General features: G+C 41.3%; 1 protein-coding gene across 2 annotated transcripts; it reads left to right on the plus strand.

The window, feature by feature from the left end:
- The first annotated feature begins 1,720 nt into the window (after positions 1-1,720).
- Positions 1,721-6,416, plus strand: LOC309709032 (uncharacterized protein). Of its 2 annotated transcripts, XM_082537449.1 has the most exons (3): positions 1,721-1,993; positions 4,391-4,441; positions 5,182-6,416. In XM_082537449.1, the coding sequence occupies exon 3, from the start codon at positions 5,295-5,297 to the stop codon at positions 6,378-6,380; it is 1,086 nt and encodes a 361-aa protein (XP_082393575.1). In that variant the 5' UTR covers positions 1,721-1,993; positions 4,391-4,441; positions 5,182-5,294; the 3' UTR covers positions 6,381-6,416. The 2 variants fall into 2 exon arrangements, with proteins under 2 accessions (XP_082393575.1, XP_082393574.1); XM_082537448.1 differs by lacking the exon at positions 1,721-1,993 and having other exon boundaries at positions 3,615-4,441.
- Positions 6,417-15,637: the final 9,221 nt, after the last annotated feature.

Below are 15,637 nucleotides of genomic sequence, written 5' to 3' on the forward strand. Positions count from 1 at the left end.
CACAATGATATATGGGAATATGACAGTAAATACTAAATGTTAAACATTATTGTGCAGCACATAAGATCAACAGAACACAGTGTGCTTTGAGGTAGGAGCCAAAAAGGGTGTAGTTTGTGGGTGTGATCACCCGTGTGTACACCTGTGAGCATGGACGCGCTTGTTTTTTGTTTTTTAAAAGGTTCCTTCATGTAATAATCTGCTAGAGGGTGTGGGGGGGCCACAGCCCCGTCCTCCAGGGCGTGAAGCAGGTATGGAGGAGATCAAAACTCCAGACATCCAGAGGCCCCCAGAACACAAGAGACCAAGGAAGACCAACAGAGGGGCAGCTGCGCCACTGTCCCGGAAAGAGCTGAGGAGAGTCCCAGATGAGGGCTCACTCAGCAGCCGTGGAGCAGAAGCCAGGGGGAGTTGCAGTGACGCGCCCGTGAGCTCCGCCGGCAGCCAGCTGCGCCTGAGTGACCGAGCCCCAGGCCAAGAGGCCGGGGGCACCCCACCTCCGAAGTGGCCCGAGCGAGCCCCAGGCTCCAGGCCCCGATAAGCGGCCGCCAAGGAGTGAGCCGGTGTGTACCTGGACGCCCATCCCCGGACACAAAGAACCACCAACGCACCGATGTCTGAGGGGGTCCGCCACTGGCAGGGGAAGTGGTGGTACATATAAATCTTTTTTACGCACACACAAATGTTTTTTACACATACAAATCTTTTTTACGCACACACAAATCATTTTTACACATACAAATCTTTTTTACGCACACACAAATCTTTTTTACACATACAAATCTTTTACGCACACACAAATGTTTTTTACACATACAAATCTTTTTTACGCACACACAAATCATTTTTACACATACAAATCTTTTTTACGCACACAAATCTTTTTTACACATACAAATCTTTTTTACGCACACACAAATTCTTTTTACACATACAAATCTTTTTTACACACACAAATCTTTTTTACAAGTACAAAATATTTATGACCACATTTTGAGCCCATATTTTACAAACCAATTGACTGTGTGCACGTTAGCATATGCTACTTCCGGTGCGGAAACTCCTGTGGGGAGCTTTGTTTCTGGTGTCCTATTCGCGCCTGGTTTATGGTCCAAAACAAGTTAAGCAAATGAATGAATCAAGCGGCGATTTACATTTCTATAGATGTCTTGGGCATTTACCCAATATATCTGTAAATGATGTTCATCGACTTGTTGATATTTTTTCCCTGCACCTCAGGGCAAAAGAGAAAAGGGATTCAAATGTTATATTTCTCAGCTGTCCCTCGTTTATCGCGGGTGTTATGTTCTAAAAAATAACCAGCGATAGGTGAAATCAAGTAGCCAATTTTATTTTTTGACGATGCAAAACGTTTCGTGGACATCGTGGACATACAGTACTGCACTTCAGAGTCACACTGCTAGCGATCGATGCAGCGATTCTGTACTGTACAGGAGAGAGGTCACGGAGGAGATCGTCTGCAGCAATCAGGACGCAGGACACAATGTGACGTAAAAAAAAAAAAAAAAAGCATGCAAACTTGCACTAAAAAATCTGCGAAACAGTGAGGTGAAAGGTTAACCGCGTTATTAGCGAGGGACCGTGTAATTTTTAAGGTAAGTCACAACTAGAGCTGGGCGATAGAACGATAACGATATGTATCGCGATATAACTTTTACTCGATAGAGAAATTAAGCTATCGCGATAGACCTCGCCGCTCTTGTCCTCTTAAAAAAAAAAAAAGGTCAGCCAAATTAAGTAGCGCAGAGCCGAACCAATCACAGCCGCAGCGTCACGTCGCGTGACTTGTTACGTACAGCACAAGTGCCAAGCCGCACGTGTGTTTGTTTGGGAAGCAGCCAGCGGGTAATGGAGGAAATGAGTGTGCCGACTAGAAAAATCAACCGAGCGTGACCGAAGAGAAAACAGATGATGGTTCCAATGCCGGAGAGATTGTCGAACGGAAGAGCCATAGAAGTTCCGTAGTGTGAAGGTATTTCGGCTATTTCAAGTCTGACAAAAAACAGAGTAGCGTGCACTGTAAATTGTGCCGAAAGCAAGTCTGGAAATACAATAAACTGGTGCATGCGTCACACTGTGCGCCACGTTATTGTTTCGGTGAAATGAATTTCTACAATACTGTTACTGTTAATTCTACTCTCTGCAGTGTTTAAATGCTTACATATACACACAGTTACTGTCCCTCCACACATACGACTCGGTTCTGCTTCTATGCCCCAGCTTTGTTTACTTTTTCCCACCGAGGCTTCTAGACTTCTGATTGGCCAACATTTCTGCACGGTTAGGAATTTAGCGCCACCTGCTGCTTTGGCATGTTCATAGCAGCGTTTTCCTTCATTTCTGCCTTTATGTGTGGACGGGATTATTTTTTAAAACGAAAACGGAAAATCTCCGTTTTCAAAAATACCCGTGTACGTGTGGACGTAGCCTCAGTCTCTGACTGGAAGCGCTAATTCATCATTCGGCTTTTGTCAGACTAAAGTAACTGTTAAAACTGTTTGAAAAGCTCAGCTATACAACAAGGAGAGATTGAGAATTTCCTTTTAGTTCTCAGTTTATTTGATATTGACAAAAGTTGGTCAGTTTTGTCTGTTATTCTGTAAAACAAACTAAGATTTATTTTTAGAATTAATATTTTGTTTCTAAGTGGAATTGACAATTTAGTAGTCTGTTTCGTTTGTTCTATTTTGAAACTTAAACGCTTTAGCGGCTGCCTTTTGTGTAGTTTGCAATATTTGCCTTTATTTATCTGAAAAAGTCTCATGTTCCTTAAGTACATCTACCCTGTTGAACTTATTATGAGAAATAAATATTTAAATCAAAACAAGCTGCTGATTATTTCACATTTTACTTGTGAGCAACGGCACATTTAAATCTTACAAATATAGTTATTTGGCTTATATCGTGATAGATATCGTTATCGCCTGAAATGAAAAAAACATATCGTGATATGAAAAAATCTCATATCGCCCAGCTCTAGTCACAACATACTCTTCGTAAATACTAATGTATAGAAACCCTTACCAGCAATCATTCATTTTTTGTGTGGCTTTTTTCACGGTTTGTTAACATGCTGTGTAGGTGTGTACTTGACTAGCTGATCTCGACATAATGGGGGAAACATCTGGTTTGACTATTCTTCACCTGTAGTTTGAATGCTGAACATTTGCCTGTCTAAATCATAAGACCAGTCACTATACAGAGATGTGCTTCTGAATGTGGACGATGTGTCTTCTGCATGCAGTAATGCAGTTCTGCTTGTGTTGAGTGATGTAAACAACTCATCGATCTAAACTCTTTAAACGTCAAAATTGATCATTAGATTTTTTATGACACAACAGTGGTGAGTGTTCCCACCTTCTGCTCTTTGTAACTTAACGCGATCATTCCGTTTTCGAGTTTTGGACATGATTTTGGAGTACATCTTCGCAGTAGCAATTGACCGCAAAGTAAAGCTACCGGAAATGTACAACCCTACATCCGGTCTCAAACCAGGAAGTTAGACCCTGTGCACGAGAAAATGCTAACTTCCTGGTCTCAAACCAGGAAGTTAGACCCTGTGCACGAGAAAATGCTACATTTCCGGTAGCTTTACTTTGCGGTCAATTGCTACTGCAAAGATGTACTCAATTCATTTGTCAGAGCAATTGGACTCACTCCCGCTATTTCATTCCCAGGTTTGAATTTCAATAGCACTTTAAATTCCTCCATCAATACTTTCTTTCTTTGATCATGCCTAGCATCTTCCTCTTCAAGTGCCCGCTTCCCTGTTGGCGTGGATTTCAACTTGTCCTTCCTAACCCCTACCTTTCTACTATGTCCAACTTTATGCCAATCAACATCCATGTCCTCATCATCAGAAAACCCTCCACTACTTGCCATTCCGACCCAGTCACAATTCTGATTATGCAAATCCACCGCCTCCAGAGATCCCAAAACCTCCTGTCCGTGTCCGGACCTGTTGCGGGTACCCCCTCCAGCCCATCCATTCTCATAAAGTATAACCAAACTTTTGAGTGTTTGTGCCGCTTAGGCGCCATGTTTCCTGCCGGGTAAATTACGCTACGCAACGTGGTGACGTCATTCGAGGCGACTGGACTCGATAGGGGAATCGTTTGCAAAAATGGCAAACAATTCCAAATAATTGAAACAGTGGGAACCGTTTGATTCTGGGAGGAGACACAAATCCCTTTGGGGTCATGTGAGGAAGGGCATTGAGTGTTATAGTTTGTTTTCTTCATATGATCACGACCTGGAGGAAGCTATAGCTGGAGACACTTCAGGTCACTTCAAGAGACCTCTTGTTATTCTTCTTCAGGTAAATATAATCCTCTCCTCTATTTAATTAAAACGTTCTTTTCCTTCTCAGGCAAACAGGCAGAAGGGGATCCAGGCGGAAAGCAAAGAGAGTGACGCTCAGGTAGGCTTTTTAAAATATTTGATTCCTCATCATCAGTAGCTTCTTTGCTTTTAGTCTCACGGCATGACCATCACATGCGTTTGGTCAGGTGTTCAGTTAATCTGTAAAGCTGGGTTGACGCCCTCTGCTGGACAACATGAGCAAAACTTCCCTTAAAATGTTGTTCAGAACAGGGCGTTATGTTGTCATGTTTTTGCTTAGAGAAAGGTCCTGTGGTGTCTTCTGGTGTTACTGCCAAACTGATCATAGATAGCTTAGTGAAATGTATCTAGATGTGATTTCTGTTGCAAATCTATTTTATCAAAATTACTTCATTGTGAAGCTCAGAGAGATTTGGATCTGACAGCAACATGCTGGGTCTAGTACAAAGACTCTGGACCTCCGGATCTGAGGTATTCAGGCTCAGTAGTCCACAAAAATGTACATTCTGGACCTCTAAGACTTCCATAATCCTAATCATTGTTGTAGCTCATCACATTCCCTCGATGGCTTCATGTACTATCATCTATTGAAATCACCACTGAATCCTTGACTTGGTGGAAATGTTTCTCATCTCTACAACAGAGTTAATATGATATGAAAGCAGGAAAATCTCCTGTAGTGTTTACAGTAAAAAGCGTAGTTTTTTCAAGTTCTCCCCTGTACTCTGCCATAGACACTAAATTCAGCTGTTTCTCCCTGTGATCAACAAAACACGCTTTAAATGATAACATGCATGATGCGTCATTTTCTGGTTTTAGGCCCTCTTCAAGGCTGGAGAGCAGAAGTTTGGCACTGATGAACAATGTTTTGTTACCATCCTGGGTAACCGGAGTGCAGAACACCTCAGGAAAGAACTGAAGAAGCTTCTCGGATGAGAGGTGAAACGTCTTCAAGCAACTTTCAGAAGTCCAGACGCTTTTCTTTCCAAGCTCCTTTGACTACAATGACAATGACAAGAAAGCTCCTTACCATGCATGGAGGGTTTCACCCCAAGTCCAGCACCCTGAGGCTGTACGCTAAGTGGAAGGAAGGGGGCCGGGGACTGGTGAGTGTCAGCACCACAGTCCAGGATGAGACAACGAACATCCAAGAATACATTGGGAAGATGGCCCCAACTGACCGAGTGCTCAGTGAATACCTCAGGCAGCAGAAACCCAAGAAAGAGGAGGGAGACGAGGAACCATCATGGAAGGACAGGGCCCTGCACGGTATGTACCACCGGCAGATAGAGGAGGTGGCTGATATCCAGAAATCCTACCAGTGGCTGGACAAAGCTGGACTGAAAGACAGCACAGAGGTGCTAATCGTGGCAGCACAAGAACAAGCTCTGAGCACAAGATCCATAGAGGCTGGGGTCTATCACACCAGGCAAGACCCCAGGTGCAGGCTGTGTAAAGATGCCCCAGAGACAATCCAGCACATAACAGCAGGGTGCAAGATGCTAGCAGGCAGGGCATACATGGAATGCCATAACCAAGTGGCCGGCATAGTGTACAGGAACATCTGTGCCGAGTATAACCTGGAAGTCCCGAGGTCAAAATGGGAGATGCCCCCAAGGGTGGTGGAGAATGACCGAGCTAAGATCCTGTGGGACTTCCAGATACAGGCGGACAAAATGGTGGTGGCTAACCAACCGGACATAGTGGTGGTAGACAAACAGAAGAAGACGGCCGTAGTGATCGATGTAGCGGTTCGGAATGACAGCAATATTAGGAAGAAGGAGCACGAGAAGCTGGAGAAATACCAAGGGCTCAGAGAAGAGCTCCAGAGGATGTGGAGGGTGAAGGTAATAGTGTTTCCCGTGGTAATCGGAGCACTAGGTGCGGTGACTCCCAAGCTAGGCAAGTGGCTCCAGCAGATCCCGGGAACAACATCGGAGATCTCTGTCCAGAAGAGCGCAGTCCTGGGAGCAGCTAAGATACTGCGCAGGACCCTCAAGCTCCCAGGCCTCTGGTAGAGGACCCGAGCTTGAAGGATAAACTGCCCGCAGGGGCGTGCTGGGTGTTTTTATATAAAACACCCAGCATATATATATATATATATATATATATATATATATATATATATATATATATATATATATATATATATATATATATATATATATATATATATATATATATGTATAATCAAAGCTTTTGTTCCTATTAGGTTCTTGCAAAAACCACATTTTTATAGCACATTTTAAACTGGGTCATGGCGTCATACTTGGACATTGGTTCAGTTCATCGCTCAGTCTTACTACTCATAAGTACACAGTGATGAATTTCCTTTCTGTGTGTGTTTTTTGTACTGTGAAGTGTGCCAGGCAGGAGTGTTCCTTCACTATACAACGAAATATTATGCTGAAGTGTCAGACTGCAATTGTCTACTTTGTATGGGAGAACATATATATCCAATAATAAATGCTTAATTTGATGAAGTTCAGTGGTGTCTCATTAATAATATTGCAGCCAGTATGCTGTTTTTTTGTTTTTTACATATGTATTGACCTCTCATGACCACAAGAGGGAGTCAAAGGAGTTTTGTTAGAGATGAGGTGAGCTGCTGAGCTCTGACCCTCTGTAGGCGTCTTCTTCAGCTGATAGATGGGGAAGTCACTCACTACTCAGTGTTCATCTTCAACATCACAGAAGAGCTGCATGTTTTTATTCCTGTACTGTACTGAAACAGCTTTGCATGATTTACAATTCTAAGTAATTTAAAATAAAATACTTATTTATTTTAAATTGGGCCTTGGTGCAGCCCTTCTGTTCATCCCTGGTTTGACTCCTCTTCCTTTAAGGCTGTCTTCCCTTTAAGCCAACGGTGTCAAACTCATTTTCCATTGTGTGCATATATATATATGTATGTATGTGTATATGTGTATATATATATATGTATATCATTTACAAAAAAGGCTATTACATATAAGAGCCAAATATGTTCTTTATCTACTCAATTTATCTTAAAATTGAAATTACTTACAGATTCAGATTTTACATATAAAAAAACACTTTAACTCTTACCTGCAATAGAGCGTTTTATGTTATTGCATCATTACTAAAGGAAAAGGTCAGATTAAACCACTACTGCATGTATATCATATATATCATCTACTGGTGATGAGGCATAATGAAAAGCTTTACTGCATTCGTTTTACCAAACGATCTGGATGGATGTTCACTGTAAACTTCACTATGCAGGTATTGACTTCAGCTAAGTCAATACCTGCATACTAACGATAAAAGTGAGAGGAATGTGCTTTTCACGTCTCAGTGTATGTGTTTGATAAAGGAGGGATTATCTCAGGTCTTGTTATGATACTCTGTCATTGTTTTCATGGAAGAGGTTGGCATTTATTGTTGCCACAGAAACCGGCAGCCAATAATGAGGTCCAAACAGCTGGGTGTGGGGTCAGACCACCTCGAGTCACTGGAAGAACAATACCTTTGACTCCTCCTACCTGGTTGCCTTGTGTGTCTTTGGGTGTGGGAGACTATGAGCGGGCATGTGAACAGTCAGCTTTTTCAGATTTTGTCATGGGTATTTGGTTGAGCGTTGAGCTGTGCTTTGATATTTTTCCCGTCTGACATGCAGCCCCTCCCCCTGCTCCACACACTGGCCAAGGCTCTGTGAACTACAAAAGAATCTGATGGGAAGTTTGTTTAAGAAAGAGGATTAGATGCTGGTTAATGTGTCCAGAGAAAGAAGCAAATCAATGAAAGATAAATGGCTTTGTGACAAACGTTGTGCAGCCTAATTGTGTCTGTGACTGTCTATGTTTCAAGAGGTGAAAGATGGCTCATTTATAATGTAAAATGCTAGCAATGTCATATGGTACTGTCTGGTGTAGGTACACTAATGAAAAGCTCATCAACTGGGATAAAGCTGGAATAGGCAGCAAAGGTAACTGGAGAAATATAAGAAATAAATTAAATGGTTTCCTCCCTTAAAATGCTCTGCCAGGGCTTTACTGAAACCTCCCTCAGTTGCTGTTTATTTGTGCATTAGTATTCAGTGTTGTATTTAATAACTGAAAAGCACTGAAGAATATCTCCTTTCTTTGCTTCAAGAAACTCTTGAACTGAGCAGAAGGTATGGACCTGTACATTTCACAAATCATCCCAATACCTTTTTCAGCTGTCACACTATCAAAAAACACTTTGAATGTGTGACCTTTGTGCATACATGTACTGTAATGTTGCTTGTGCCATGTTTGAAAGATGATGTGGTATTCAAAGGAGCTTGCAAAGAAAAGCGACTACGATGACTACGATGACTACGATGACTACAATGACCTGGATGACTGAGAACCTTCACAGACATGATGTGGTATTGTTTGTATGATGAGCTGTTTCTTCCTACTTTTCTCTTCCCGTCACTGTGGTACAAGTTGATCGATCGATCTATCTATCTATCTATCTATCTATCTATCTATCTATCTATCTATCTATCTATCTATCTATCTATCTATCTATCTATCTATCTATCTATCTATCTTCTTGCAATTTGATAAGACTCAAATCAAAATAGAATTAAAATCTTTTTTTTTTAACTTTTACTTGGATTTAATAAGTCTGATAAAAGGTCACGTGGCTGCTATTCTCATCTGCTTTCATCAAGTCATGCTGAGGGTATGTGTCTGCATCTTTATGCAGAAGCATGGTAATACAGTTTTTCTCAGTCGCTTTGGTGCGTTTCTCAGAACACCATTAACATTTGCACAGCAGTTAGTGCATTTCCCAAAACAATTAGTGCAAACTGCAAAACCTAGTGGATAGCCTGCAAAAGCACATCACATGCACAGAATTGATTATCCATACCTCAAAAGCAAGTATCCATGTCAATGAAACTGTCAGTGCCATCAAAATGAAAAGTCTTGACACCATCTTTATGAACAAGATAGTCAAATGGCATTGTCATGTTTCCACTATGACAGTTTATAATTTCAGTGTTTCCCATTGCAAAAACAATTGGTGACACCTGAAAATGCTGACGACAGCACTATGGCCTACCTGTACAGCCATCTGAAATGTGCAGTAAAGTCACTGTAGATGTTATGGGAGTCTTGGGAGTAACTGAGTCACTGAATACGTACGTTTCACATTTCCATTGTGTAGAAGTGTTTGTAATCCTACAGAATTGTGCAAAAGAAAAATATGCTACAGTCACTTGTGCACTGTAGAATACATGTAAACATAAAATCACCCATTTGGTAGAGCTGTGCACTAATGTGAACAATAAACAGCACATGTAACAGTACAGTAAATCATTCTGGCACATCCAGACGTTCCTGTCTGTCTGGCCACATATTTTCATCTACATCACAACAGATGTTATCCCTCGCAATGCAGCGAGGAAAGTATCTCCTGGAGTGGCGAATCCATCCTCTGCAGGACCCTGCTGTGATGTCGTCACATGCTGCATCCATGGCTGCTAGCAGGGCCATTTGCTCATGTGGATTTCATTTTTCTTGAGTACTCTGTCAATTGTTGAAATTGGAACAGATTCAATATTGCCAAATACCGTGTAATTCTCTATGACAGCGCTTTGTATGTCTCTCAGCTTTATTGCATTGTTTGCAATGACCATTGCACAAATGACTTCTTCTTGCTGTGGGGTAAAAAGGGGCCCTCTTCCGCGAGGTTGTCTTACAATCCAATGTGGTGCAGAGTGAACTTTTTGTGAAATTGCAAATACAGTACAGTAACATGTGATGTGTCTGAGATGGCACAGTACAGTACAGTGTATTACTGTTTGCATACCTGTTTTCCCTACGGAATGTTTGAATGATTGAACTGACAGTAGTTCTTCCAATATTGGGTTGCACCCTTCGACCAGCCTCCTCCATGGTGAGGCCGTGATTGACAACATGGTCCACAATTGTAGCCCTTATTTCATTAGGAATCCGCCTATATCTGCCTCTTCTCCCTCTTCCCCTTCCCCTTCCTCCCCGCATCCTCACCCCTCTTCCACGGTGCTGACCTTCCATTTTGTGTCACAGAAATGTAGAAATGGTACACACTAGCTCCTGCGCAGTTTATATATGCTTGCCAATTGGGGATTCACAGGATTCATCCATAATTGACAGTGAACAAGTTGTTTGTCATTGGTTACAACTAAACTTTCACACGCCTCCTCATGAGTGACAGCTGTAATTCACCTGAGATCAATTGTTCAATTTCGGAGACATTTCCAGGGAAAATGATACAGAAAGGTATAGGATTTGCTTGACAGATGGCCAATATTTGGCATGTGATAACTAGTTCAACAATTTTGTGTGTGATGACTCAAGCAATGGATGTATGACTATTAGTTTTATTGGGAATGACTATTCAGCATCCATAGGTATGATTACTTTTGACTGACATGACATAAGCAAATGGAAATGTCAGAAAGCAGCAGGGAAATGTATGGAAGCAACTGATTCATGTCCAAAATCATTTGCAGTTTGTTCAGAGAGAGGAGAAATTGCTACTATGATGTGCACAAATGACTGAGTGTTGTGGAGGTTGAACTAATAGTTATGAGAATTTCAATTCTGATCTGAGAAACGCACCAAAGCGACTGAGAAAAACTGTAATGTCCAAAAATTAGGCTAATCTGTTTGTTTGTTTTTTTAACAGTTTTACAAGTCTATGAAAAACCAGCTGTTTTGGCATTAAAGTCTTAAAGTCTAAATGTTTCTGAGCAGGGCTAAAGTGCTGAACTGAAGACTTAGAAACGTGTTTTCACATGTTTTTTATTATTATTCATCAGGAAGACACTTGTACAAAAGGGTTTTGTGTCTTTAGACTGACTGAAGAGGAGATGGGAACACATCAAAGGGGTTTTCTAAAGAAGGTGATGTAATAGTTTGAACCAAGGACTCAAAGGCTGCTGCTTTCACAGCTATAGCATCCTCTGAGGAATAAACAAGACGAGACGTGCCCAGTGTAACCTATACAGGAAGGATAAGGAGATGCACATACCTGAATATGACTCAGATGAGCTGATGATTATTGATAATAATGAGTCTCCCCCCCAGGGGCTTCTTCACCTCATCAGGGCTTAGAGTAACAGTTTCAGATAATCCTTAGTCTTAACAGGGCTCCTCATGCTGTGAAGAGGCTTTACACAAATACTGTACAACATGTATTTACATTAGTATTTCATGAATTTTAAAGAAACAAAAAGACTACCATTAATTTTTGTTTGATTTCCTTTCTTTAACAGTGTCTGCAAGCCTCTTTGGCAGAAGCTCAAACTTTAGGTACAATTTGTTTAACACATTTCTTTTTTTTAAATAGATTTCTGTTTAAGGTCGAGAGGGCTCACAAAGTGACTCTGGATTCACAAGAGAAGGACATATTATAATATTTGAATGCTTTTTTTTTTAACGTAATATTAACTGACTAAAGGAAAAACTTTGTGTGTGTGCCTGTGTGCTCAAACACCTGTGAGGTGGGACTACAAGCAAATTCCTCTGAATACACCCACCTAATCACACCTCACACCTTACTACAAGCCAATATCTACAAATCTTACAATCACATATAAATTCATATGTGTGTTTGATATACTTCATCAGTTTGCTGACCATCGAGAGTAACTTCAAGTCATCCGACAACGCCACCAAAGTGCCTGGGATTGAATTTCCTCTGGTATTTGCTCTCATTTGCTTTTCATTTTAACACACTGAAACTCTTGAAAACACAGAAGCAGTCTTTATGAGGTTTTCCATCCATCCCTCCCGCCATCCATCCAGTTGTCCTCTTCTACTTATCCCATCCAAAGCTGGGGTGGGCATTATCCCAGCTGTCAAAGGGTGAGAGTTGGGATACACTGTGGAAAGGTCACCAGACTCTCACAGCGCTAACGCACAGAGAAAGACAACCGTTCATGCCTACGCCAAGTGTAGAATAACTCATTAACCTAACAAGCATGTCTTTGGACTGGGAGGAAGCTGGAGTACTGGGAGAGTCCATGCAGGCACAGGGAAAACATGGAAACTCCATACACAAAGGCATGATCACATATATAAAAGCACAAACAGAAGATTAAAAAATGACGTATTAAATATCAAGTCAAAATCATGGATTTAAAAAAAATTCTATGTGTAAGAAAGGTTAAAGTATAATAAAGTATAATAATCTATTAGGCGTCCATTAATATTCCTGTGTGTGATATTTTTGTAATATGCAGTAATTTTACAGACACGGCAAAGAAGTCAGTCCTTGAATTTGAGTGGAAGAATCCACTTACAAATGGCTTATAAAGTGAATTGGCTCTGGATACTGGATCACCTTAAGCAAACATTTAAGGATCTGATCCCTGTATCCTGCTTGTGGATTTTCCTTATTATCTGCACTCACTCCTGGGTAAAACAAATTAACCCACAAAATGACTAAAAATAGAGGTGGGGAGACATTTTGGTGGTACTATTTCCTACTTCACCCTTAACCTCTGACTGTGTGGTGACACTTGATTGCACCCTTGAGCTGTGATGAAGGATTTGTTCGAACAGTTTGTCTTTGAGCATCTCTTTTATGGCGTCTGAGAGAGAGGACTGATGTGGAAAAGGTGGAAGTCACACTCCAGACAACTTTTATGTGTCTGTCTGAGGGAGCAAAGAGGTCAGAGGCAACACTCCCTTGTCCAGGGACCACACATATATGCACATGAGTGCACGCATCTGTAACATTCGAGTCTTACTACTTATATTTCTGTGAGAACAAGCGTTCGTGACACCGGTTGCTGTCACTGAGAAGATAATTAGAGGCTTCTGCAGGAAACTTCAGGAACAAGCCTCCTGTTTGGATGCCGTGCACAACTGGACCGGTTATGCATTTGAGTCTTTCATGATTTTGTGGCGTGTTAACCTCAGAGCAAGTCATCTGGGTCTCAACTCTGTGTGGTGTAGTTCACAAATCATTTCATCGACCATACTGAAGTGTGCTCTGATTGTGAGGTGGAAGATGTTTTGTTCAGCACAAATGTCAGATACAAAGTTTAGAATTGTTGGAGGGCTTTAAAACACAAGCTTAAAACACGTGTAAGGAGCTTCCATGTTCCCCCTGTCCCTAAGTCTAGTCTAAGACGGCTGTAGGTGTGAATGTGAGTGTGAAGGGTTATCTGTCTTCTGTGTTAGCCCTGTTGTTAGCCCTGTGAGAGACTAGCAAACTTTCCCTACCTCTTGCCCTGCTAGGATAAGGCCCACACCCCAACCTTGGATTGGATAAGCAGAAGAGGATGGATGGATACAATGGATGGATATGTGCGCTGCACAGAGACTGTTTGTGTACATTATCAAATCCACATTGTTATTCTTAGACTTGTAGAGCAGCTATGCATAATTTCACAGATCATTCTAGTCCTTATTTATCTCATACGTGGCTTAGACCAGTCCCTCAGTTTATTTATATTTTTCCCTCTATCTCTATCCCAACTTTCTTCTGATTGGGTGCCCCTCAAAAACAGAAGGTTTAAACAGCAGATGTATTGCTGTGTGCCCTATGATCATATTAGAAATAGCCACGCTCACTGACATCATATGGAGCCAAGAGCAGTAAGAACATTTTTAAAACGTTAAAGCAGTCTGAGCAGTTATTTGTACATGATGAGCAGGGGCCTGTTTGGTGCCCTGGACGAACACTCGCTCCACATTTATATATATATAAGGATTGCAAATTAACATATTTTATTGTGACAACTATTGTCGGAACCATACTAAATTTGACCTGATAAATATTTTTTGCGTGTGTGTGTGTGTGAGAGAGAGAGAGAGAGAGAGAGAGTATGCAAATGGCTAACAAACAGTCATTATAATTCGTCTTACATTGAGAATAGCAGACAAATCAACAACACACCTCTTCCAGTTAATGGCTAATTAACACTATGCTGAACACAGTCCGAAAGATTAACTAAGCCACATCTGTGTCTACTCTCTGACTACTGTTTACCATCATAGCCGAGTGGCTGACAAAAGTAAACGTTTTCCCAGTCCCTACTGATGAATGTTATCTTGTTTCAGGATACATAATACATGCCATTATCCAAAGACACATCTGCTTACCTGTATCTTTCGCTCTTTTCTCCTCTGCTTTTCTCTTTTTTTCTAAACTGAGGACCTGATAGCTTTGACCTTTTCTTGTCCATCTTCCATCAGTAATTTTGCACTCCACTATCAACACCCAACCCCACAACAATATCTAACAGACCTACACCTTAGTGGAATCAGTTTTGTATATGTTTTTTTCTTCTTCTGGGATTTCAAAACAACCCAGGAAAGAATAATTAATACATAATGGGCTTGATAACATTATGAATTGATAATGTTATGATTGATTGTTATCCATTGATAACATTATGAATGAAATCTGCACTATTTGATAGCAGCACACCCCCTCCCCTTTCGACAGGTTGTGTGTGAGCAGCAGCAGCAGCAAGCAGGTGCACCGAGGGCCCTCACGCTCACTTATATGTGAGTGATAGAATTTAGAAAACACATCGGTGCAAATTATAAGTCTTTATCATAACGTCTTCTGGTTTTGTGTTTGTTGTAGGTCTGTCAACGCGTTAACGCTGTCATTACGATTAATGCAATAAAAAATTTTAACGCAATCAATCTATCTGGTGAGCAAAATAGACAAACTTTGGACAAACTGCCCAAAATGCGTTGACAGAGACATTTCAGGGATTTTGAGTCATTCTCCAGGTGGATTAATTGCATTAATCGTGATGTTAACGTTGGAAGCCCTGGTTTTTTTTGTTTTTGAGAATCCCCCGCTGTCCCGCCCCTCTCCTCCCTGTGCAGCAAGCAGCAGGGGCACCTGGTAAATGGAGGGCGCCCTTACTCCTCGCAAATTGCCAATGCCATGATGCAGCATGGCCCATGTTGCCCATATCAAAAACCGCCACTGATGATGAGTTCCTTGACTATGATTAATGAGACTAGCAAATGGACTTGAATATATAAAACACATGGTTTTACTGCTCTTACTGAGCAATCAGAGCTCATTTAGACTACGAGCCACAGTCACCCAGTGCTTGTTATTCAATGTGTAAGGACATCTCAGAATGTACACTGGTGAACCGGAGAAATAACCACCAATCTTCCAATCATCAGACACAGTCACTCCAGCCAACAATAATATGCACAAAAAGTATTTGAGTAAAAAGTTGGAACTGTTGGAAACACTGTTTTAATGAAATAAGACTTAGTGAGGACAAGAAAAGACAAAATCTGACACG

Source organism: Aulonocara stuartgranti (genome assembly GCF_965226115.1).
Source record: "Aulonocara stuartgranti genome assembly, chromosome: 6".
In the NCBI taxonomy this organism is placed as follows: Eukaryota; Metazoa; Chordata; class Actinopteri; order Cichliformes; family Cichlidae; genus Aulonocara; species Aulonocara stuartgranti.